General features: G+C 35.8%; 1 protein-coding gene across 1 annotated transcript in view; it reads right to left on the bottom strand.

The window, feature by feature from the left end:
* The window catches only part of LOC145693440 (neuroligin-1-like), a 437,693-nt gene that overhangs the window by 22,173 nt on the left and 387,556 nt on the right, over window positions 1-27,964 (bottom strand). Inside the window, exon 5 of the mRNA XM_081769435.1 lies at window positions 4,626-4,744. Coding sequence (XP_081625561.1) covers window positions 4,626-4,744 — 119 coding nt within the window. The remainder of the gene's footprint in view (window positions 1-4,625; window positions 4,745-27,964) is intronic.

Here is a 27,964-nt window from a genome sequence, read left to right as displayed (position 1 = left end):
TTCTGAGGCGTAAAAAGTGTCAAAATTTCATGTGTATGATGACAGAGAATTTGTAATTTCTATCTTTGTATGGCAGCCATCGACTTAAGGTTTTCACTGTATCTTGTCAACACACGAAAGCATTTCTTTAGGTGACTTGGACCTATGTAGCAACAGTGGTGATAGCTACAAAAAATCTTGAAATTCGGTTAAGGAATTTTTTGTAAATTTTCACAACTACACTTTCCTCAATAATTTCCCTCCCGTTGGCAACTCTGAAACGTAACTTACACCAAAACATAACGACAACTCACTTCTAGAAAACAAGGTCTTAACCATATCAATCGGGTAAATAGTTTTTGAGCAATAAGTCACAAACTGCAATAGGAAAACGCCAAAAATGGCTGGGGTCCGAAAGGGTTAATTCTTTCTTTAAATAAATTAGTCTTTTAATATTTTGTTTCTAAGAAAAGATACGTTAAATAAGAAAATATACCCTTTGGATATTTAATGTTTGAATATAATAAAATTTACTGCGTTATCTTAAACATAGTAGCAGTCATTCATGATCACCAAGCGACTCCGTGTATTTGACATACAACACCTTGACAACTATGATATGCGTGTCGCCTTTGGTGTGCGGTTTACATCTGAGAAACCTTGGCTGACTGGTATTTATTCCGATTGGATCATTGAAAGTTGTGGCTTACGATTTTTTTTTACTTTTGGTTTAATTATTTTCTGAAAAAAGAGTTTCTTTCTTCGATTCTCGGTATTCAGACAAACCGTGGAATTTATGTTTTTCTTAGTAGTTGTAAGAAGTCAGTAGAGGCAAACCAATGACGAGGGAAAATGTTGGGAAGAAATTAACGTCAAAGTTAGGTGTTTTTTTCCTTCAGAAAAACTTTTTTTGTGTTAACGTCGTTGTTTCCGTACTTTAACATATTTGTGTGTGTTACTACAATCTGGTTTCTAGTTTTTCATCGAATTTTTTAAAAGTGGAATTAAACCTCGCGCAAAGAATTCTTTTTTGTTTCCACTCCTACCCTGTTGGAATCCAATAGTTCTTACGCCTTCGTACTACGTGTAAATTGTTCAAAGATTCTTCCCTTTCACGTATTTCTATGAAATAACTGAGAAAAAGAAGTGATTGCTTAGATTCTTAAATGGTTTTTAACTAGCTATGTACTGTACTTTCTTGTGTAAAAGACGCACTTTTCACCCTTAAAATAGGCACCCTTAAAAATTAACTTTATCTTTTAAAATGAAGATATAGATTATTATGCCAGCCCTGTTCCTCCCCCCCCCCAAGGATCATTTTTCTATAAAGACGGTAATGATGATGAAGAGGAAAAAAATGGCGTTGACAGTGTATGGAATAGCGTTGCCAACTCTAAAAAATAAAATTACCGTTAGCCGCTCATAATCCTCAAAAGAGATGAATACTTGTATTTTAAACCTTGAAATATATAGTGGAGCATGATAAAAATATCGGTCTGTCAGTAAAATACCGACTAGTTGGCAATTCTAGAGTGGAGAGAAGGGGATACGGACAAAATCTCGCGGCCGAAACATCGCCGCCCAAAATCTCGCCGGCCAAAACCTCGCGGGACAAAATCTCGCCGGGCCAAAACCTCGCCGCCCAAAACCTCGCGGAACAAAATCTCGCCGGGCCAAAACCTCGCCGCCCAAAACCTCGCCGGGCCAAAACCTCGCGTTGCCAAAACCTTGCAGCCCAAAATCTCGCCGGGCCAAAACATCGCGTGGCCAAAACTCGCCGCGAATGAAACTTTTCTTTAAAATTTACCCAATGAGTTTCTTAATATGCAATTCCACATTACAAATAATAATAATAATAATAATAATAATAATAATAATAATAATAATAATAATAATAATAATAATAATAATAATAATAATAATAATAATAAGATGATGATGATGATAGAAAACATCGTGTGCGTGGGCTTTCTCGGGTTATTCCCGTTTCTTCTCTCTTTCTTTATTCGATCATTTCCTTCATCCTGGTCATCTACGCTTCCTTTAACCTACAGGACATAATCAAGGGACGTCGTAAACCCTCATATATTATTTCATACTTTCATACATATTATTAGATTTTTGTTAAAATTTTAAGTTTTTGGATGTTCCAAAGTTCACGAAACTAACCCCGTTAGTTGTCATTACTTTCCTAATGTAGACTTTCTTTCCCTATAACCAGTTTAAAAACATCCTGTCGCCCTACCTTCACATTGACATCCTCTAATACAGAAATAGAATTTTCAATGGTATCGCGGGACTTGGTCAAATACCCGTGATACTTCTTCTGAAACAGCGTCTTTTATACCGTCATCCTTATCATCTGTTGGAACATTTACATTTTGGTCAGGCGATATTTTGGGTATGGCGATATTTTGAGGCGCGAGGTTTTGGCCCGGCGAGATTTTGGCCCACGAGGTTTTGGGTGGCGAGGTTTTGGCCTCGCGAGATTTTGGCCCGCGACGTTTTGGGCGGCGAGGTTTTGGCCAGGCGGGGTTTCGGCGAGACGAGATTTTGTCCCGCGAGGTTTTGGGCGGCGAGGTTTTGGCCAGGCGAGGTTTCGGCCCGGCGAGATTTTGGGCCGCGAGGTTTTGGGAGGCGAGGTTTTGATCCACGAGGTTGTCGCCGCGAGGTTCTGGCCGCGAGGTTTTGTACCCAAACCGGAGAGAAGATTAAGATGTCAGTGGTATGAGTTTTGCAGGTTCCTAAACGTCACTGTGCTGTTCAAAAGATACAAGACGTGTCCGATGAGTAACGTTACAAATATAACTGTAGTACTCATTCAAAAAATGTGTATTTGACAAAATGAACACTGTAATGTATTTAGTGATATAGGTGTTATTTTTCGATGTAATTGCCATAATTGACCAAACACTTGTTTTGTACCCCACAATCAGAATTCTAAGTCTTCATTCACGATACCATTTCGTTCCATGTTGCCGACTCATAATATTTCCATAATGTTTAAAATGCTTTGTGAATATCATCTGAATGCTTATCTTGTGCTTGGAGAAAATTATGACGAAGTACACTTGACATTTTGCGGGATTCTGAAGTGATATAACCATTGTAAACACGTGTTATTCACACTAGAGGTCACATAGCAGTAAGCAACATCCACAAAACGGGAGATTGGCAATGAAAGCCAGTATAGCCAACTTACATACCAGATATTATTCCAGACCAAACATATTTACAGACACACCTCGAATTACAGTACTTTCTTAAACATTTTTATTTAACAATTATTTTCTTTCTTTTGTTTTCAATTTCATTAACGAAATTGTGTTAAACTTTGCTGTGCGTCTGAAAATACAGCAGTGATTATTGCTGCAAAATAGGGTAACTTCTCTTCGACTAGTGCAGTGTTAAGAGGTAACTAGCTGATTATAATTTATTATTATATTTTGATGTTTGAAAATTGATTATTATATTTTGTTTGTTGCACAAATTGATAAAGATAAAATGACATTGTAGGAATTGTAAAAATTCTGAGGCCATAGAAAGGAAAACCACTTGTGGCGAATGTGGTCTAATAAAACCAATTTCAACTAAACAAAATGATTAAATATTACTGTTATACAGCAGCTGAATTTAAGATTGAAGAAAATATTGTATATGTACATTAAAAGAATTGTGTAAAACTTGTTAGAAATCAAATCTATTGATGCAATAAAACTGAAAACAATTGATGACAATTTCCGCTTATGATGCGGAATTAAACTATTACCTTTAGGGAGCAACAAATTGAAATACTGTAATTACTTTTTGATTTTTAATTTAAATATATTCTAAATACTTGATGTCCTTCTAACTTTTATCGTTACCAAATATTTACTTTTCCTTTGCTTTCCATCAGTAATAAAAGAAGAGGGAATTTAGTTTTTTTTTAATTTCTAATTTTAAAAAGACACTGAATTAGATGCATTATAGTTACTGTATTTTTTTAAAAATAATATTATTTTCTTTTCGTTTTAGACTTGCTTTTAGATTTTTTTTTCGTTAACAAGATACGCAAATTCTTGGCTGTTTTCTCTAAATTCAAAGCCTCATCGCGCATGTCGAGTTACTGAATGTATTTTAGCGATGGAAGCCGGGGTGCGAAATCATAACATCGAAGTGGAATGAAAGCGAGGAGGAAGAAGGAATGTAAAAAGATAGAAATAAATATAGAAAAGAAAACACTCTTCATACAGCAAAGTTTCAAAATAGAGAATTCTCATATTTTGAACTTTTGTATTCTCATAATATACTATGTAATATCTATTATGTATACCACTAAGCACTGGTTCACCCGTTAATAGCATATGAAATACAAGTTAATTACATATGAATTACTGAAATTAATTTGATAAACTTCTGGTCGTAGTGACACTTCATTAACACCTAAGTAATTTATTAGTAGTGGAATTTTCTTCTAAAAATTTTAAATGTGTGAATTCTACCAACCTCCCCTTACTCCCAGGATTTCGCACCCTGGGTGGAAGAACATAAGAAGTCCATTCTTTAAATCAGCTTGATTCGATTTTGGATGAAACTTATTGAATTTTATCTTAGATAGTCGGTAATAGTAAGGAGACAAAGTATTCAATTTAAATAAATCTTACCTAAATTCAGGTACTTTTTATGCACACTTTCGTAGGCTACCCATTCTATGTTTTTAAATCTGTTTCTTTCCTGGCGAATTCCATGCACCATTTCTGGTTCCTGAGGCTCGTTTGGGTTTCTGGAAGAAAAATAAATCAGTTTAGTAAATACGCTTTTTAATAGGAGGCTGTGCCATACATTTATGATTTGCCCTTATAATTTTATTGTAAATAATTAGTGTATAATAATTTACATAATATTTCTAATCGATGATCTACACAATAGTATAAAGAAATAGAGAGTGGCATACGCAGAAGCTTGTCAAGGGCGGTCAAGCTCCCAAGTTCAAATAATTTCAGGTGTTTTTAAAGCCTATATATTCTATATATATATATATCTTAAGAGCTCCCTCGTGCCTAAGCTGTTAGCGTACGCGCCTTTAGCGTGGGAGACCCTGGTTCGATTCCCGGTGGGAGCTCATGTGATTCGGATCCCACGTTAATCAGTAGGTCCACGTCTCATATAGCCTCACTGCTGAAAGGGACGCTAAACTAACCACTCCACTCTATGTATCTTAATACAGCAAATGTTTATTTATCATCTAGCTGAAAGGGGTTATGTTCCCGAAACCCACTTGCGTACGCCCACTGATCGTAAGCCATGTAGTTAGTGGTTTATATGCTACTGACGGCTAAGGTTCAAGTGCCAGAAGGAAGAAGCCAATTTGGAGGACGAGAAAGAACAGGGAGAGGAAAATTTAGTTTTGACAGTATGAAATGCTAATATATTTTGAAGATGATTGGGTTGGAGCGGAAGGATCGAAAACTTATCAGAAACTCACAAGGGAACCTTCCGAAAATGATAGTTGCAGTGAAAGATGTGGCCTATGCCAATTGAAAGAGCTGTAACAGAGATGAGCATTCCCAAAAAATTAGCTGCCCATAGCAATAGGTTCAAGAAATATAAGGGGTGGAAGTTCGGGAAACAGCAAGGTTGGACAAGTTGGAAAAGTGCAAATTCCGCAAAAAAAAAAAAAAGGGGGGACGGCAAAATACAATGCTGACAAGTGATGTATAGAAAGAAACTTTCCACAATAGAGAACAAATGAAGGTCACCAGTGGGGTTAACATTGTTGCCAACTGCAATGAAAAGTGCATGTTTTGCAAAGAGCGCTATATGAAGTGAGTGCAATATTCAGTGCCAATCTGTCATGTAGAACATAAGATATGACGTGTATAATCAGTGGTATAATCTAGCAAAAGAAAATAGAAAAACAGAAGCACCAAAAATACGGGAAAGACGTAGTTGACCATAATGCGCCACATTTGATCACGAGCTGTGCATATTAGAATGAACAAAACAAGAAGCACCGACTACGCACGATGCACCGAAACCGACGTACCTAGAGTCGAAAAGAAAAACGAGTTCCAAAGTTAGCAACCTGGCCATGAACATCCAGACAAGTATAATATAGTTAGGCCACTCGCTTCACAAAAAGAAAATTCCGGCAACAGGCATCACTCGGAATGCATCAATGCTAGAGTGATTGAGGCAATGTCAAGTCGGGGAACATGAAATGGTTGGGTTGAGCCAACAACCGATAATAGAAGTAGTGTACATTATGTCATGGTTGGGTCGTATGTGGGAATATACATGGTGTCCCGCCAAACTTTGTGACCTGAAAGATTTGCGAAACGAACAAAAATGTGACGGATCCAGTAGTGCAGGAATGTACCAATGTCAGGGGGTGATAAGAGTCTGTGAGAGGCAAGTGCCCCCAGGATCCCCATCATAGGGCCCCAGGAGCCAACTTCAAACTTTCAAATGGCAACAGGGACCGAGTAGTAACTCTCTCGATAGATCATGGAATGTGCAACAACACCTATACGAAACATTTGTTATATGAAACATGTTTCTCAAAATGACCGCCACAAATATATGTTCTGTCTTAACATGGCATCGAACATTGTGATCTCAAATTGCTGCGAAGCAAAAAGAGATGTTGCAAATCCAATTGCACAGGAATGTACTCATGTCGAGGGCCAAAAAAACTTAGTAAGAAGCAAGTCCCCCAGGGCCTCCATCATAAAGCTCGAGGGGTCAACTGTAACAATCCAAATGGGAACAGGGGGAGGATGATATTTCTGTGGATAGATACAACACCGCCTATAAGAAACATTTGCTATATGAAGCACGGGTTTCAAAATGGCCGCCAAAAGTGCACGTTGTTCTTGTCACCGAGCAGATATTTTTGGCGGCCATTTTGAAATCCCATATAGTAAATATTTATGATATGCGTTTTGGCATATTCCAAGATTTATCGAAAGAAATATAACTAGACCGATGGTGCTATTTAAAATTTTGAAGTTGGCCCCTGGGAGTTGGGCCTTGGGGGCACTTGAGTCTCACAGATGTTTGTTTCCCGCTGACATGAGTGCACTGGATCTGACATGAGTGTTGTGCTGGGCATCCTGCACAACTGGGTGTGTCACATTTTTTTCGCTTTGAAACTATTTCAGTCGCAGAATTAGGTGAGACACTCTGGATATATCATATAGGTGGTGATAGTACTGCGACAGCAACACACAGCAGATTGAGCCTTTGATTATGTTTGCTTTCTACAGGTGTGGCTATGTGATAGAAAGACCACCAAAGGTTCCGACATCTCTAGAGTACTGTTTCGAGACATTCACAGGCGATCATTGTACCATGTGTGACGGATTGGCAGTATTCCGCTGTGCTCACTGCAAATGTATCTTAGGGTTAGACCATTGTCTCATCGAACAATTGCACGTACAATGTGGACGAGCATGTACAAATGATGCGAAGGCTAATGCCTGTTGCCGGAATTTACTTTTTGTGTAACGAGTGGCCTAACTATCTTAGAATTGTCTGGTTTTTCATGGCCAGTGCTGCCAACTTCGGAACTCGTTTTCTTTTCAACTACCGCGTGCGTGGGTTTTCTCGGGGTTCTCCCGTTTCCTCCCACTTTCTTCATTCCACCATTTCATTCATTACTCATCATCACAGTCTCCTTTAGCCTAACCGGCATAACCGTGGGACGTAAAACTCAAAGATTTCATTTCATTTTTTTTCTTTTCAACTCTAGGGACGTCGGTTTCCTGCATAATTGCTGCTTCTTGTTTTGTTCATTCTAATATGCACAGCTCGTGATCAAATGTGGGGCATTATGGCCAACTTCGTCTTTTCCGTATTTTTAGTACTTCTGTTTTTTCTATTCTCTTTTGTTAGATTGTACCACTGATTATACACGTCATATCTTATGTTTTAGTACTTCTGTTTTTTCTATTCTCTTTTGTTAGATTGTACCACTGATTATACACGTCATATCTTATGTTCTACATGACAGATTGACACTGAATATTGCACTCACTTCATATAGTGCTCTTTGCAAAACATGTACTTTTCATTGCAGTTGGCAACACTGTTAACCCCACTGGTGTCCTTAATTTGTTCCCTATTGTGGAAAGCCTCTTTCTATATATCACTTGTCAGCATTGTATTTTGCCGTGCCTCCCTTTTTTGAGGAATTTGCACTCCCCCCCCCCCTTGTCCAAACTTGCTGTTTACCGAACTTTCATCCCTTATATTTCTTGAACCTATTGCTATGGGCAGCTAATTTTTTGGGAATGCTCATCTCTGTTACAGCTCTTTTAATTGGCATAGGTCACATCTTTCACTGCAACTATCATTTTCGGAAGGTTCCCTTGTCAGATATGAATAAACAAGTAAGGGTTACAAATGAGAGAGGAAACTGTAATTGGAAAGGAAGTTCGACAGTGATTTTACCATCATCATCGTTGTTTAATAATATTATATTTAGAGGTTATAATGAAGAAAATCAGTGCAGGAATGGTGGTATTTCGGTAGAAGGTATGAGGGTTAATTGTATTTAATTCTAAATGAGGTTTCGAAACAACTACCGAATAAGCGGTGGAGTACAGACAGTGTAAAGAGAAAAGGACTACATAAATGTCTCGTTGAGTTACTGAAAGAAACTAGGGTATATCATCATCATCATCGTCATCATAGGTATTCTGCCTTTATTGGCAGGTCACTTGCCGCAGCTGAGAGAGAGAGAGGAGCAGGAGAGAGAAGCTTCCATGCTCCACGGTCCTCCGCTAACTTCTTCGTCTTCGCGTATGATCTTTCTGTTTTTATATCATCCATTAATTGTAGTCTCCTTTGCCCCCTCCCTCTCTTTCCCGCCACCATACCCTCTATTACGTCCCTCATGACATATCTCTTCTTAGGAATGTCCCAACCAGTTTCTCTTCCTCTTCCTAATAATATCTAAAAGTGTTCTTTTCTCACCCACCATTTCTAACACCCTCTCATTCGTTTTCCGCTCGACCCAACTAATTCTTTCCATTCTTCTCCACACCCACATTTCGAAGTCTTCCAGTCGATTTTCATCACCTTTACGTAATATCCACGTTTTCGCCCCGTACAGTACAACACTCCACACGAAGCATTTTATGAGTCTTTTTCTCAACCCTTTATTCAAGATCTATTTATACTAGGGTATAAGAGAAATTATGATAAGAAAGAGGCGTAACAAACAAATGTTGCATGGAAAAGTATCAAGCTCATACAGAGAAGGCAGAAGAGTTAAGGTTTCTATAACATCTACAGGAGAAGACCTTGGACAAGTAAATGGAAAATTAAATATAAGTTACTAAGAAATCTAAATCTGTCATGTCTTAAAGAAGAAGCGGAAGGAAAAACCACCGGTAGCTGGTTTTAGTTATACTCGAAAGAAAGATTAGTTAGAATAATAATTGAAATAGTGGTGTCTGTTTGATGAAGATCATTTCCATGAAAAATATTCGATACAAAGAATTGGATTATATCTTTTATAATGAGAAAAATAATGATAATCCATATCTACTAATTCAAATTCCTAGAAAGTATATAGGTTAAACTTTCTAACTTTGGCTTCTTTTGCAACGTGATGTAATCATTTTCCAGATATTTAACGTGAAAATTCTGAACTACCTGATATGTTAACTTGATTCTTTAGTAATTGATTTTTATCACAATTCTAATTATTTACAACAATTTTATCATCTAATATCCACACATTGCTAATTTCACTCAATACGCTTATGTATTTTATCAAATTTTGATTCAATGCTTGTTTACTTTACTATTTGTTTGCACTATACTACATGCATACTAACATTTGCACAACATTAGTTATTCTTACATAATAAATACTTTTACTATTAGTTTTTATTTGCAATTATTGTTATATCAATAGTAAATTGCCAACGTTACAAAGTGCCAACGTTAAGTACATATGACACTACGACATTCTAAAAAAAAGTTACAAACAAGAGTATTAAAATCACTTCAAAATATGGGAAGTTTTGATATCGTTTCTGTATATCATATTTCACAAGACAAAGTTCTAATTAATATACACGTATGTATTGCTTTATACAAAATATATACAGGATGATTCAGGAGGAATGTTACATAATTTGAGGTAATTTTACGTGTGAAAATAAACCGGAAATGTCCTATGAACATGTGTCCGATTTTCGATTGTTACGGAACCGATGCGGGTTGAAGACTACACACATTCATGAATGATTATGAAAACAAGTGTGAATATTACTTACCGAAATGCTGTGTAGGCGCTGTGGTGGACAGAATAATTGTAGAGCACATGACTGATCCATCCTACAAGAAGTGTTCTAAAAGTCCCTCATCCATCTCAATGCACTGTCAACGCGTTGTAGGGTATGTTGTGTTGCACATCGAACATAATCTCAGCAGGCTTTAATGTGGGCAACAGCGTTGATGATGCGAGCGATAAGTTCATCACGTGTATCCACCTTCGTACCGTACACATCCCCCTTTAACCAGCCCCATAAACAGAAGTCTAATCGGCTTAGATCGGGTGATCTGGGAGGCCAATTAATGGGACCGCCATAGCCAATCCACCATTAGGAAATGTGTTATTCAGATACTGGGATACTTGTCTGGTACAATGAATCGGTGCTCCATCATGTTGCAGGTACATTTACCATCATTGCTCTAATGTCACGTCTTCCAAAAGCGCACACTAGGTACGTTTGTAGCTGTTGTCTCGGTGTGACGTTACAATGTTGCCATCTGTTGGAGAACCACCACACATCTTGTAGGATGGATCAGTCATCTGTCCCACCATTATTCCGTCAACCACAACGCCTTTGCAGCATTTCGATAAATAATATTCGCACTTGTCTTCATAATCATTCATGAACGTGTGTAGTCTTCAACCCGCTAGAGTTCCGTAACGATCGAAGATCGGACACATGTTCATAAGACTTGTGCAAAAATAAAATTGTTTTCCAGAATATATATATATATATATATATATATATATATATATATATATATATATATATATATATATATATATATATATATATAAAAGCTATTTCGCTATTGTTTAATAGTTTTTACTCCCTGCGTCTAGCATACCATCATCTCAACTCAACTAAAGATCTTAAGTCTACACACAGCCGCTAGGGGACAGAAAAACTGATTCCATCTACCGGTGTTTTATAATAAATAATTTACACACTCAATAGACGGTGTTAAACTTAACATATACAAAATATAAGATTGAGGTGGAAACGAAGAGTTAGGCATGATAGTAATTCTAAAATTTAGGTGGACCGTGAGTTGCAGCTACGTTTCTCTCAAACGAAATTGACTGTCATACAGCTTATAAACGGTATTCTTCGTCAAGAACATCATCGTAGGACAAATGGTCGATTTAAATGTAACAATAATAATGGAATTTAACAATAATCTTTCATACCATTTCTAAGAATTTAGTTGACTTTCCATCTTCTTGTGGTCTTTGTTCAGAAATAATATTGTATTTGTCAAATTTCATTCCATGTAAGAACTGCGTTCTTTTTTTCGTTAATTCTACTCTTCTGTTTCTTTTTCTTAGTTGTTACTTTCTTTCGTTTCTCCTGTCATATTTTCGACCGTTGTTAGTTGTGATTCAAGTCGGCCGTCGTTAGTAACACCAAAACTAAGAGGAGTGATAACTGGTGTTCCTTGGGGCGCTAAACAAGATGAAACTTACAAACTGAATCTCGATATATTTTATTGTTTTTTTCTCTGGTACCTGTCGACAAACGGGAGGATAAAACCAATGTATAAGACTTCCGATAATTATGCATAACATAGTTTGGAAGTCTAATAAAATTGACAGAGAGCGAACTAGCAGATCTCGGAAGGAAAAACAGAACAATATTGATAGAGAATAGAATAGCGAGCTGCTAAATAAAGAATATCGCTACCAAGAAACGAAGGGGAACGAGGACTAATTAACATCCGAGAACTACATTACAAACAAATTCAAAAACTAAGAAATTATTTCTATGGAAACAAGAAAATTCAAAACTACATAGAACACTAGTAGCAGCGAACCACAAATATACACCGCATCACCTAACCCAGACGGAGAAATCAAAAATAATACGTACGTTACAAACAACAAACGACATAAAGCAACGGAGAGAGAAACCATTACGTGGGCGATTCCTAGAACATGCCAATCAGAAACATGTAGATAAAGAAACACTTGATGAAAATAAAAGATCTAAACCCAGAAACTGAAGCCCTCATGCAAGGAATATAATACTAGGTAATAAATACAAAACACTACAAAAAACATGACCTGAAAAACATCGCAATACAAGCTGGCAAATGTAGAAGATATCAAATATATCAAGAAATAATAATCACAAGTTGATGTTGAATGGTAACACAAACCGAATACAAGGAAAGACACGACAAAGTAGCAAAAAACATACATTAAGAACTAGCAATGAAACAGAAAATGATACCAGAAGAAGTACCAGATTACAAATACCAACCAGAATCGAAACTGCAAACAAACTTTATTGGGACAGAACAATACTAACCTATAAAGGAGTACTTCATAACAGACCGGACATCACAGTAAGAAGTAAAGAGAGAGGAAAGGTACATCTAATAGAGGTCACAATACCGAACACAAGAAGGCTGCAGAAAGCACATGAAGAAGTAGGAAAATACAAACAACCATTGCAAAACATAAAAGAACAATTGAAGACGAAAAATCTGAAAATAATACGCTTGAAACAACTGGAATTGAAGAAAAAAGTCATAAAGAAAGTATAGAAGAGGATAATATTGAATCTTTCTCCAAATTCAGGAATAAACATGAGAAAAGAGAAGAAAAGTGATATACTTGAGTGACCCGTATATTTACTATATCGTCTGCTCAGATGAGGAATGGACATATTATTATTATTATTATTATTATTATTATTATTATTATTATTATTATTATTATTAATAGAAAACACTATGTTTCACTAACAAAATCCATGAATTACCTTTAACAAATGAATAACTGCTACTGTCACATTTTTATTAATCTTAAACCACTTGTTTTTCTTAATTATACAGAGTGGACCATAATTCACGAACGGGTTGCAACTAACTAACTAACTCTATGGCCTATGGAACCCAGAGGTTCAATGTCGCATTCAGAAAAATCTCTCCATGGACTTCTGCTCTTAGCCAACTGGATTTAATTTCTATTTCGTATTCCTATTTCTGCAGGATCTCGTCTTAATATTATCCTCTCATCTGCGCCTACGTCTTCCTAATGGTCCTTGGCTGTTTGGATTTCCAGTTAAAATTTTGAAATCGTTCCTACTTTCTTCCATTCTGGCTACATGACCTGCCTACTTAAGCCTCCTAGACCTGGTGACCCTAACAATGTTTACTAAACGATATGTTTATGCAAACGTTCATTTTAAAGTTTCTGCTATTCTTCATTCCACATTCTCGTTCCTCTTGGGTCAGGATTTTATGTTCACCTGAGGATTTTATTCTCAAATATTTTCAGTCTGCGTTGTTCCCTCAGGGTAAGCGACCATGTTCCGCAACCATACAGTACAATAGGCATGATTATCATTTTATGTATTTTATGCTTTTAATTCCTCGATAGAATTCGCGAACAAAAAAAGATTTTGAACTGAAAAACAACACGAATTCCCTAATTTCATCCGACATTTAATTTAATCATTGATATGGTTTGGTCTGTTAATATTGACCATAGATATTTAAAAATATCCACTTTGTCGAAAGTATTATATGATATTTTGACGTATCCATAATTTGCTGTATTACGATTCCAATGAATTTCAATGCATTATCTCTGCATTTACTTCTAAACCCATGCTCCTGAGTTTAGAGTTTAGAAACCTCTGCATTTCTTTATATTTTTCTTCTATCATCCCCTATTAAATTTGCATCATCAGCATATGCCATAACCTGTTGAATACCATTCAGTTCTAGGGCCTAATTGGTATCTTTGATCCAAGAACAAACTTGATAATAAAATGGCAACAATGTATTTCCTTGTTTCACGCTGTTCTCTATGTGAAAGCTCATGGACAACTATTTTCCTACTCGGACTTTACTTTGGGATTCGTTTAAACACATCTTAATTAATCTAACTAGCTTTTCCGATATTCCAAATTCTGTAAAAGTGTTGCATAATGTTATCCTCCTTACCGAGTCGTAGTGCTTTCTAAAACCAATAAACAATTGATATACCGAAGTATTGTATTCTCATTTATTTTTCAGTATTAGCTGACTGGTAAATATCTGGTCGAAAGTTGATGAATTTCGCCTAATCCAGTGCTAATAATTTCCTCTGGGTAGGGGTCAATGTTGTTGAGAGGATTTTATAGGACATTGACAGAAGCGAGACGCCTCGATAATTATTAAAATAATTTTTGTCATCGTTCTTATGGATTGGAACAATGATTGATTCTTCTAACTCTTGTGGCAATTTCTCCTTGTTTCAAACAAGGAGAATAAGTTTGTGTATGTTATTTCACAATTTCCACCCTCTAGCTAACTTAACTCAGTCGGAATTTCGTCTATACCCGGCGATTTGCGTTTTTTAGTTTTTAAATATTTTAAATATAATTATTTTATTTAATTTTTAAATATTTTTTTAATTTTTAATTTTTAAATAGCAATTTCTATTTCTGTTTGGTTAAACTTTGGAATATACGTTCTGCTGTGTGCATTTCTCTTTCTCCACGAACGTTAGTTTTTTGGTTGCGTGTTAAGCAAATCGTCAAAGAAATATTTCCATCTACTCAAAATCTGTATTAGTGAGAATGGTTCCATGAGCTTTCTTAATATATATGCGCGAAGTTGATAGCTTTTCTTAAATTCGTTGATACCCTTATACATATCCCGAAAGTTTTTGTTTTTACTATCATCTTCCAAGTTCATTGATTTTAACTTCCAAAAAATCTCGTTTCTTTGTCCTGAAAATTTTGAAAGTATCCTGTTTGATGAGAACGAAATTTTGAGTAGTTACATCGTTCGGATTTTGTAGCCAACGTAGTTTTGCCTGTTTTCTCTTGTCTGCGAGTTTCTGGTCCAACCATTCTATTATTCATATGTATTTTTGCGTGTCCCAATGTTTCTTTTGCTGAAATTTTAATGCTATCTTTGATTTCATTCCAAGTATCCTCAACACTAGTGCATTACAAACCTTCTACAACTGAGAATCGATTCGACACTTTAATCTGGTAATCCCCTCTCTCCTTGTTCCCCTCTAATTTTTTTTTAGATTAAACCTCTCTGTTTTCAGATATCGAATTTTATCTAACGATAATGTCTCTTTTATTAATGATTCACCAGATAGTGACCTGAGTCACAGTCAGCTCCTCTAAATTACTGAACATCAATTATGCTAGATTGTATTCTTGTATTGACTAAAATGTGATGATTTTAATAATGTGTTTTTCCATCTGATGAGGTCCAAGTATATTTATGAATTTCGCGATATGGAAATTTTGTATTCTTCACAATAAGGTTTGACTCTAACGCCATTGTCATTACTTTTCTTGTATAGAATTTCGTTCCGTATAATCGGTTTGAAAATATCCTCTCATCCTAGCTTCGTATTGAAATCCCCTAATAGAATTTTCATATGGTTGGAAGTTGGTCAAATACCCGATCTATTTTTTCGTAAAACTGACTTTTATATCGTTATCTTTATCTTCTGTTGGAACATGTACACTCATGTCCAAAATGATTGTCGCATATCTATAACTATCTTCTTATAAGAATATAATTTGATAATCATTTTGCAGGGTACTTTTAATACTAATACTATGTGTATAATTGGGAAATGTATATTTTTGGTAAATTTCATAGGAAAAGAATTATAAATACGAAAATTAGAGTGAGTAAAACAAAATGTTGCTAAATGGACAAGAGTTTTATTTACGTTTTATTGTTCTTATTTACTGCTCTTTTGACATGAAATTTTCCACATGCATGTCTTTGCCTATTATACACATACTAACATTATAAGAAATACCGGGCGAATTCGTTATCAAATTATATTCCTACAACAACATATTTATAGACATGCGACAATAATTTTGGACATGAGTGTACATTTAGAACATTAATATTACATCACCGACTCTTAAGAATAGTAAAAGAAAATCTATCATTAACAAATTCAGGCCGTGTAATTGCTGATATTATTCGTTTGTGAACGAAAAACCTGTTCCTAGCTGGTAATTTTTATTTCCTTCCCTGCTAAAGAACTTACAATTTCCGGACTGCACTGCACTCTGGTTTTATGTTTCTAGGAATGTTCAAAGTTTAATTCTCAATAACAAACAACATAAGAGAGGAAGAAACAGAGAGAGCTTGGTATACATAGTTTTTTCTTAAACTATATCGGGAGGATTAGGGCTTATTTCGTTAGTAAGGACAAAAATAGAAAATATCGTTCTGAAAAAGTACTACATCCAGGTATTCTGATACAATTACATATAATAAATTCATATATTCTTTAATTTAGATAACTAAGCGTCCTCCTTCATATGATGAAGCGAGATCACCCTTCAACGTGTCTCAACTAACTTGCTTTATTATTATTATTATTATTATTATTATTATTATTATTATTATTATTATTATTATTATTATTATTATTATTATTATTATTATTATTATTATTATTTAAGTGAGAGATACTGAAAAGTTCAATCTATGAACATGAATTTAACGATCAAGAAATCTTAAATTTCTGTCACACAGCATCATTGAAAATCAATATCAATGTCAGTGTTTCACAATTGTTCACAATGATTCTAGCAAACACTGTCAGTTGTTGTTACAGACATGTTTTAAAAGAATCTCTGCAGTTTCGTGGCATTTCACTTTGTGTTTAGTGGCCTGGCACAGAGCATTACCATGTACGCGGAGTAATAGACGTAATTTGCGAACAGGTGCATGCTGATTGCGTTGTTGTTTCGCTGCAATTAGAACGAGAGGTCACGGAAATGATTGCTTCATTAGCTGTAACATCATTAGGAGTTTGCTCATTTAGTTGTGTGTGTTGTTCACTGAGGTCCTTAAGGTCGTCAAGAACTTTTGTCTGTTAGGAGGTTTACGACTGACAAGTTGAATTAGAAAGAGGCGTAGAATGGCTGGTTTTATGCAGATTTAACTTAACGACTTTCTCTCCTTGGGAATTTTGTTGGAGTTGTAATCGAAAATGAAAGTATTGGTTACAACGCATGTTTTTGAAGGAATCGATAAGTTCTCCAACGTGTATGTGAAAGATAAAGCTAAGGAAAGCAGTTAGTTATAACTTCGACTTCGTTAGTTGATCTCCTTCGTGGCTAAGCGGTTAGAATACACGCCTTTGGCGTGAGAGATCCGTGTTCGGTTCCCAGCGGAAGCTCATTTGGTTCATGTTAAGTTATAGGTCCTCATGTCTCATATAACCTTGCCACTGAGAGAAACGCTGAACTCAAAATCAATTCAAATCGACTTCGTTAGTTGTAAAACTAACTACATCCAAATCAATTTACTACTTTGTCTCAAAAGCCTTACATAGGTAAATTAGTACCAAGACTATTTACAATACTTACACCAGCTATGTTTTAGGTGGTGTAAGTATTATTTTATTTAAGGTGAAAGTATTATTTTTTCCTTTAAAACGAACGAAAATCTAAATAGTTCAATTTTATTGATTTGTTCTTTCTTATTGCTTCTGAGCAGTCAAGTAATTAGTAGGGCTCCGTCTAGTAGTCCTGGTATCAAGAGTTTTCAGTATTCACACTGCAAGACATTGAATTATGATGTAGCTTGTTACTTAGTTGACTAGAACTTTACAGGTCAGAAGTAACGACAACAGTAGGTTGTTACTATATATGATTTATTGGTATCTCTTTACTAACAAATGCCCATATCGTAAAATAAGCCGAAACTATTTCATAATGAAGGAACAAGATACTCGTAATTTTGAAAGGGAGTAAGTAATGGGCTAGATAGTAGAGACACAATCTCATCATGCAACTAATGATACTGAGGTAAGTCTTTAGTTGGATGTGCCAGAATAAGGAACCTCCCTATTACGAAGCTAGATCACTAATCACTCGTCTGTTTGATAAGTTAATAAGCTGTTTGGCTGACAGAAGTAGGTCGTCGAGTGTTGTTCTATGGTATTTAGTTTATACGCAACGATCTTTTCTGAAAACGAAAGTGTTGAATCGATACGTTTTTTTGTTAAACTTTTGCGTTACTAGGAAACACCTGCAAGCAATGGTGATGCGAGCTGCTGTAGCAAGTAAACATCTACTCAAAAATGCTCGTGATCCGTGAAATAATTCATTTCGAAGCAGATCTAATTATGAAAAGTGAAGAAACTTGTTGTGTCTCATTCTAGAAAAGGATTCACACAGTTTTCATTTCAACATTCCATGTTTTTGTTCCCTCCGGCAATTTTGAGATTTCTGTAGCGGATGGAATTTGTTGTCGTGGCTACGACCTCGTACTCCAGCACACCTTATCCATTTTCGTTTACATTTAACATTTATTTTTGTAGTTTCCATCACTGGGTTCACATTACTATTAATTACTACCGAGAATGAATTAGTTTCATTACAGTAACTGCATATATCTCTACAAGTTCAGTCAAGAGAGCACTCAGTATTTATAATGTGAGAAACGATCTTTTTTAATTTTTCTTATTATAGTATTAGTGTTTGCTTTATTCTGTCCTTTGAAACGGAATACTATCTCCTTTTTCACACCTTAACTAATTTAAACTCATTGGAGGAGTACTGCAGCATAAAAAGTTAACTTACCCTTCACACTAGTCTAGTAACTAATAAAGTGGAGTTTGTGCTCTAGTCTTGGGTTCGATATCCAGTGGGAGAGAACACTGGCAGTGGCGGATCTAGAAGGTAAAAACTGGGGAGGGGGAGACAGCCATAATCCAGATTATGATAGTTATATCATAAGTCTGCTATAAACTTTCAAAAATATATAAATAATAGCTTACATTATTTTTGTCACTCAAAAAACTGGGGGGGGGGAGACTAGGCCCCTCGGCCCTGGGCTAGATCCGCCACTGGACAGTGGTGAAGAGAACACATGCTAGTGGTTCACATCTTACTTTAAACTGTACGCCTCGTTCTATACAGCCTCGTTGCTAACAGAAGATGATCAGTACTTCTTGTTATTATTACTCTACGGTGTCATGTAAGATATTCCATTGCATTAGAAAATGTTGCAATAACTTACATAAACGTATTTTGTGATATTATCATTATTACTATCAGGGGTAAAAGTGGATCTAAAAAGGTGGGAGGACGGGAGGTAGCGGTATGACGTCACGCCGTTCCCCCTGCCTATCTTTGCCCATTGTAATCTTTTAGAGAATGGGGAGACGCCGTACTTATCTTTTCGAGGTGGAGGGACGTCTTCCTCTGCGTTCCTCGTCACTTTTACCCCTGATTATTATTAATAATAATATTAACTTATCAAAAAGAGAAAAAGGATCTGATAACAATTAACATTAAACGATGACATATAATTTATTTCTTGATATTGTAAATACCTTTCAATATACAAAGCTTAATCGATGGACGAATAGTTTCTTTACATTCTATCCAGTTTTTGAGTTATTTTTTTGAAAACTGTAGATTGCTTGCCTTCTAGGATACTCTGTATACGATTAATAATTTGAGATACATATAAACTAGTAGAGAAATAAGTGGTATAACAAATGACATTACACAGATTTCTTTTCTTTGAGCACAGATATCTTGATTGATGTCGAAATGCCTATGTCAGTTTTTCTCAATCGTCTCAAACTGTAATATATATTGCATATTTTAAAGATCAAGTTAGAAAGCTGAGGTAACATATCAATCTTATTTGAGAGATATACACTCACGAGGACAATGTAATGAGAGAAATTGAAACAGAACAAGTTTTATTTGTATTGCAATCTTTTAGACCTTGCTGACGTGTATATTAACGTGTAAAAAAAAGCCAGAAGTACCATATTTTAAAAAGTGTTTACGACAACCAATATATGGTCTCATGTAACCAATAGTTGCTCAGTGAGAGCATATACGTATGTTCGTCGTTGTTATTCTAACGAGAAAAAATGGATATATTAAACCATCGTAAACACGTTTGAAAGTATGATATTTTTAGGTTTTAAAAGGATAACATATCATCAGGTTAAAAATAACAACAAAACATGTAAAACCTGTTTTCCTTTTCCAATTTCTGTCACTACATTGACACATATGTCTATGTATTACAGATAAAACTATATGTTACCTCACCTTCCACACTTTTGTTTATATTATGAAATATTTATTACAAATATTCTTGTTAGTCCATTTTAAGAATTACTGAATTATTTGACTTATCATCTGCATTAACTCTCAGATTCCGACTCAGTTGTCGCCAAATTGTATGCTTTAGACAGGAGTATCTCTAAGATCCGGTGGTAAAGTTCTCGTGCCAAAAATAAGAGGTTCGAAGTTGATAGTCACTTAAATCCGCGGATGTTCGTAAATTTTACTCTAAATGTTTTCCGTAAGAAGAAATAAGAACTATATTTCACAACTTATTATATAAACTCTCCATTAAATCCAGTCATCAGCAACGGTGTTTTCATCTTCCTCTGTATTAGATATACACTACAAATCTTTCACATGAAAATTATTGCCGTTTGTCCTCTGGATATTGCCAAATCTCCATACTTAAAAAAATTAAAATATGTTCCGTATAATGAGAAAATGTTTGCATTTTCCAGAACGTAATTCATGCATTCTAATTTAACTTTTGTTTACATTCTAGAGAAAAATCTTCTGAAACAAAAATGATGTAACAATCTGAGAGAGCTTTGACTTCTTGTTAAATGTTTAGTTGTGTGTGTGTGTGTGTGTGTCTATTTCTGTGTACGTGCTTGTCAAAGAGTATGTACATTTGTATAATATATGTAAGTTTATATACATAAATTTGTATAATTACTGAAGCGAAAGTAAATAATCAGACATTAACTATTTGTTTCAAATGTATTTCATGGCTTTGTTTGCCTAATATTTTGTGACTAGTATCTTTATACTATTATTGTTTAATTTCATGCATATAGTTCATTTTTTCAGTTCTCTGTCTCTTACATTTACATACATAGTTACTGAGCTATTAAGTTACGTAGTACTGAGTTACTTTGACCATTACTTTACGCTGTTCTTGGTGATATAATTTTTAAAAATGAATAGCTTAAACTTCTCCCCGAACAATGAAACTCAAAGAGATTTTACCTATGATTAAATACTCTTGCATGTATACATACACAGTGTGGCAATTAGGAAATGAAGCAGTCTGTAAAAAATAGTGGAATCAACTTACACCTTGGTTTATTCAAAGTAAGAACTTTTTTCTCAACACAAAGTTTTTGCACGATCCAGCAAGTCATGGAATTACTTTTGCGAGTCTTAGAATCTTGCATGGTGGAAATGTCGTCATCAAGAAAACAAGCATTCAGTGATGCTTTTAATTTTAAGAAAAAGAAAGGAATTAGGAAGATAGCTGTGGCGAGCATGCGAGCTGTGGTAACACACAGAAACTTGTGAATAATCTTTCCAGTTTCTATTCCATCATTGAGGAATGGGACACGAAACATGGACACAGTTTCCATACATTCAAACCGTCCATTGTTATTTGGTTAAGTTACCTTTTCAGCCTCACAATGTCTTATATTACCCTGAGGCTCGCATTTCCGTCATTCAAAATTATATTACAAATGTTGTCAATCATTTTAGTTGTTCTGACAGATCTGTTTGGATCTAGATGTTCATTATCCTTTATATTCTTTTCCAGCATTAAACCTACTGTATTACGCCATTCAAAAACACGGTCACGAGAAGGGCACTAGTCCTCCAAAAACGATGTTTTAACATCTTAAGTATTTTCGTTCCAAATATTTCACGGAAATAGAAGTAAAGATTTCAAGCATTCTAACGAGACATTTTCGAAAACGGAACAAAGTGGTTGGATCAAAATTAAATCAGAATGTGATCATAGTTCACAGGCCTGTTCGAAGGGAAGTCGTAAAGCATGTGATGACAAAGCATCCACAGATAGTAAAGTGGAGCGTAGTGATTTTGTTTCGGGAAAGGCAGAAGAACTGTTATGGAGAAACTCGGTTCAGGTTGGCTCAAACTTACAACCACGTAATTTAGCTAATTTCTCATTTGCTGGAAGTGTATCGCCGATAGACTTCGCGAGTCAGTTGCAAAAAGAAGCATATGTCACAAAAATTTGCTTTACTTGCTGTACAAACTGTGTGACTTAAAGTGAGAGTTAAGGAGGGTTGACACTGTCAACAAAACCAGGGCTCGCGCATATGAACGCTAGAAGCATCAATCCCATGAGTATAAGTATCCTAAATCATCTCGTACAAAGATAGTATGCCGTAAGCAAGATAAAGCTGTGAAGGCTATGTTCATTGTGACATGTAACATGTATGGGATGCACCCTTCTGTACGTTATTGCCAGACGGACGATGTAACCTACTACTGCAATTTCTTGCCACATTACCTTTATTTTTCGATCAGGAGAAAGTGGTGGTGGACACTATTCATCTTGCAATTAAAGAGACACAAATTCGCACCCGACAACAAACAACACAACAAACAATTGATACTTAATGTGTAAAATATCAGCCATAACCGTTCAATGGATTTCTAAACTACATATAACGGGGCAAATATATTTCTTTCATACGTCCGGTTGTCAAGCGAACGATTACCAAGGCACGGATCCCATCATTGCCATAGTAACAGTTAATACGGTCAATGGTCTCGGGTTTCCAGCTGTCAAAAGAACTGTCCCCGAAAGGTAGCTGCTTTCATTGCAAATTAGTGCAAGGCGATGCTCTGTTGGCAAATGAGACAAATTGTCCAAGTGCTCTAATTTTGCCAAACAACCGTTTGTTTGGTTAAAATATTTAGTGAAAAACTGTTGCAAAGATAAAACAAAGTTCATTTTTAAAACTGGAGCCTGAAACTAGTCAAAATACATGGAAACCAACAACACACATCCATCTGAGTATAAAATAGCTTGTTTATGAAGTAATAAGTTCATGTTTCTAAACATCCATAAATGGCCAGGGAAAAACTAGTCAGATAACTTACGTCGATCCATGTCGAAGTTAGTTAGTTTGGTTAAAAAAAATTGTGAGAAAAATGCACAGATAAACAGGAAGTTATTTTTTTAGTTCTCAGCGGAAGATAACACTATCACACCAATCAAATATATTGACCTGTGTTGAACGTCATTTGAAAGTAATTTAAGAAGTACCTAAGATCAAGTTACTAATCAAGAATGCGTCCTTTTTGTTCATTCTTTGGTTTTGTCCGCACTGCAATTCTCCAGACGCTGTTTTTCTCTGTGCGCGGTTTTGTCCATGCGCTGTTTCTGTCTAAGCTGTATTTGCGCGCGCTGTTTTTGTGCACGCGCGACTTTTGTAAACGCGCTGTTTTTGTCCACGCTGTATTTGCATGCGGTGTTTATGCCTTGTGTGTTTTTTGCCCATTCGCTGCTTTTGTCCACGCGGTATTTGCATGCGCTGTTTTGATCCACGCCCGGTTTTTGTACATGCTTTGTTTTTGTCCACGCGATATTTGCATGCGCTGTTTTTGTATGTGCGCCATTTTGTCCACGCGTACTTTTTGTTCATGCGCTGTTTTCGTCCTTGTGCTGTTTTGATCGGATACCGCGCCTTCGAGTGTTTCGTCCTTAAACTTCTTAAACCACCGCTGCACTTCCACGTAGTCACGACATCCTCACCAAAGGCCTGTCATATCTTCCGCCTCGCTACAGAGGTGTTTCACCCCAGTTTGAACTCGTACAGGATACATGTCCTTATGACGTTCTGTGAAGGTCCTATGTTCACTCTATCCTTACGCAAGTTCACGGTGTAACTAACCTGCCACAACCAGGTACTATGTTGGATATTCCCACACCAAAAATTAACCTTCGCCTTATCTCCATTCACTTCAACTCATGGTATGAGGGCCATTTGAACACTGACCTCCACAAAAACGACATAAGTTTCTTGGTGACCTTTATATAGGTACATCGTATAGACTATCTTCACAGATCACGTCATCATCATTATTACATAAACAAGAAAAGGTTAACTAGTAGAGAAAAGATTAAAACAGCAATATATGCACTCATAATTTTCCCCTGTTGTACTGTGTTGATGCAAAAGTTGAGGGGCAATTTACATCGAGAAATAGAGATTTTTAAAAACAAAGCATTTAGGGATATATTTGCAACAAAAGCAAAGAAATAAATGGGTGAATGGAAAATTCATTGGTACAAGATGTAAATTCACAGCATGAGAAACAACGATTCGAAAGTAAACAAAGCGACGACGGAGGACATACACAAAGCACTGGATCAAATATTGTGGTTAGCTCGAACCGAGTTCTATCCCAAGAATATTTTGAAATTTTCATAAGAGTAGGAGAAATGAAGATTGTTGAAAAGTAAAGTATGTACAGGTAGATTAAGATGTGGTAAGATTTTTGCTTTAATAAAACTAAAAATTATTCATGAAAAATCATAATTAATTGCTTTTCCCTCCTAGGTATTTGTATTAGTTTGCCAACAGTGGTGTTACACTTCTACTGACGTGAGGGATAAAGTAGTGTGGTTATGTATACGTCTTTCCTGTACTTCGTTTCACCACACATTATCTCCTCTACCAAAAGTTCTCTGATTGGGACCCATATACTTATTTTTATCACTGGCGAATTAACCTGTAGCGTTTCATCATTTCCTCTTCGATACAAAATATAAGAATAGAACGAATTTTAGATTTAGAAAATGATATATATATATATATACTGGATAAAAGGATGAAAGTTTCCTTATACCGGGAAATAATAAAATGTATATATGATGTTTCATTTTAATTTAAGATTTTTATTGAAACACATTTCTGTATGATATATCTTTATATTTTAAACTTCACTTATCCTTATTGCTGTCGCAAATACGTCTCCAAATTCACACATATACAGGCAGACACTCACACAATACTCTATCTTTCTTTAATGACAATTACATTACACAGCAGAACAGATGACGTCACTGGTGGTATCAGAATTTCCGTAACGGTGCAAGCTGCCATCATCATGGCATTCTGTCAAGCCAGGCTTTGAGCCTTAATAAGATCTGTCAAAGAAAATAGATTGCTCGCCGCGCGTGCCAAGAAGCGGGTAACCCACGTCAAAAGTGTTCCTACGACACTTTGAACCTGCTCGCTTCAATCTCGCTCTCACACAACCAAGAGTTACAGACGCATGATGAATGAACGCGGTTGTCGAAAAGCTATCAGGGCAATATATTGATTGTTTAACCCCACCAAAGAGCAATTTAATGAGTCTTCTTATTTTGAGTTAGAGGCTTTTTTTTTCTGCCTCCCTTCATTTTCTAACCCATTCACTATGAGTTGCAAAATTACCTTCAACTAGCACAATTGCTATTTCGCATGACATATCATTATTGAAGTTCCCTCTGGGATATGAAGTACCATTGAGAAAGAAAGATATCGTTAGTTATTGTAAGTTACCAAACAACATTATGTTTACGATGCTTAAAATGATATGAAAGCAACCTCATTAAAATAATTTTTCGCCTACACAATATGAACTTAACAATTCAAGTACATTATATGATAAAAAAAAGAAATTTATTGCTAATGTATTAAATATATGGTTTCTGTACTAAAGCATACAGATGATAAAAAGAAGTGAACAAAGATTCAAGAATTGGGTGAAATTGAAAAGTGGAAGGAAATGGAAGAATATCAGAAAACCCTACTACATGGTGTCCGTTACAAACTCATAGGCCCTGGATTTAATAAGAGAAATTTCGCATGAGAATGTGAGCAATCTACCACGAATCCCAAAAGAAAATATGTATCATTTTATGCAAATAACTAATTAAAGGAAAATATTTCATCTGTCACAAGTCACTAAAAAAAATGTTCTGTTAAATGATAAATTGAGTTTTGAGCTAGAATCTCTCTTTATTGCTACTTCTCTACAGCATCGTTGAAACAAGCAAGGGCGCCCATCAGGGGGTCAAGGTGGGGCGCTCACCCTCCCCCCTTTAGAGGAAATTGAGCTTCGGAAGATCGAAAACCCAATAGATACTTTAGAATAGTTACCGCAAAATTTGAGACTGCATTTGAAATGTCGTTTATACTTGCCCCCCTTGGAAACCACAACAAGGGCTCCCTTGGAAGTAAGCGATCCTCCTCCTCACAAGTTTCAACCCCAAATTATTGGAGTAAGTCTAGAATCTTTGCCAATACATATACAATATTCAATAAAAATTTGAATGTATTTTAAAATAAATATTCAGGAAAATATGTTATATAAAATTGAGGAGAACGCGCTTCTCCATTTTTGCCCTATTTCATCTGCAAGCGATTAAGATGATTGGAAATTTTCAGGAAATATTAAACTATATTCGATGAAATTGTATTTTTTTCGGAAGTTACCATTTTTTTAAAAAAATTTAAATCTTCGGAGAGAAGGATTAAGTGTGTTGTTTTTTTTTCAAGTACTTCAACTGCAAGAGTAAAGATGAAGTGAAAATCTCAATAAACCCATACATCGAATACAATTTACAAGTTATCATAGAACATACATTTTTTTGAGAACCGGGGAAGGATGGAAGTTTACTCTCTCGAAGTCGATTGATTTTAAATCCAAGTAGTGGAAATGATATGAAGCCTCAAAAAGTATACTCCATATTCCACGAAGATGTAATATTTTTCAAGATTTATATTAGATTATATTTTTAAGTCGGAGGGTGGAAGTAATCCATATGGGGCTAAATTCACAGTCCCTTACTTTGGACTGATTTTAATTCCAATGAAACAGGGTATATATATTAGGGATGCAAATAAGTAACACAATTTTACTCGCCCAAGAAAAAAGCTACTAGCCCACATCCTACAATATAAATGATCTACTTACCTTCGGTATGATATCAAATACTCGCCCGTACCGATGAACCACTCGCCGCGGGAGAGTGGGCGAGTACTTATTGTATTCCTGATATATATGAATACAATGAATGGATGATTGTTCAGTTCAGAATGAATGATTGTCAAGTCTTAAAGATAATGTGCAACATATTATATAAAAATTGAACAGTTGTAACGGAAATTATCGTGGAACATATTTTTAAATGGGATGGCAGAGAAATAATCCGTCATATGAGGGAACTAAATTCTCTACTCTTTCTAACTGTGTGGTGGACAAACACCGTGTGCGTGGGTTTTCTCGGGGTTCTTCCGTTTCCTCCCACTTTCTTCATTCCACCATTTCATTCATTACTCATCATCACCGTCTCCTTTAGCCTAACTGGCATAACCGTGGGACGTAAAACTGAAAGATTTCATTTCATTTCATTTCTTTCTTAACTGATATTAATCTCAAGCGGAGTCTAAGAATAAACTGGAGGATATTTACGTTTCAATTTTCTAGCATTCTGTGAAATGATGATTCATTGTAATATTATTAATGAAATATACAGCACTGGCGTCATAAGAGGTGCCTCCGCCTCGGGTCCCACCCTTTGAGGCGATCCCATCGGTAGCTGACACAAGTGGCCAATTGCTCGTGAATCAATGGAGTATCTCGATGCTGGTTAGAGATGCAATACTTGTGGTTATTTATCTCAGGATTTACTTGTGCACTTGGTTGTACGTGCTGAAAGGAAGAGTCTCTACAGTCTCAATAACTATGATCATACATAGAATACAGCAAGTTGTTCCTTTATGCATGAGCTCCCTTGGCGGCCACGAACAATTCCGATTTCATATCCCATATTGTGTAACCATGAGACGATAATCATGAAACACATGTGATAGGTTATTTGA

Source organism: Thermobia domestica, chromosome 8, assembly GCF_964235325.1.
Source record: "Thermobia domestica chromosome 8, izTheDome1.hap1.1, whole genome shotgun sequence".
NCBI lineage: Eukaryota > Metazoa > Arthropoda > Insecta > Zygentoma > Lepismatidae > Thermobia > Thermobia domestica.
The sequence above is the reverse complement of the archived record's forward strand: the minus strand, read 5'-3'. Positions and strand labels throughout refer to the sequence as shown.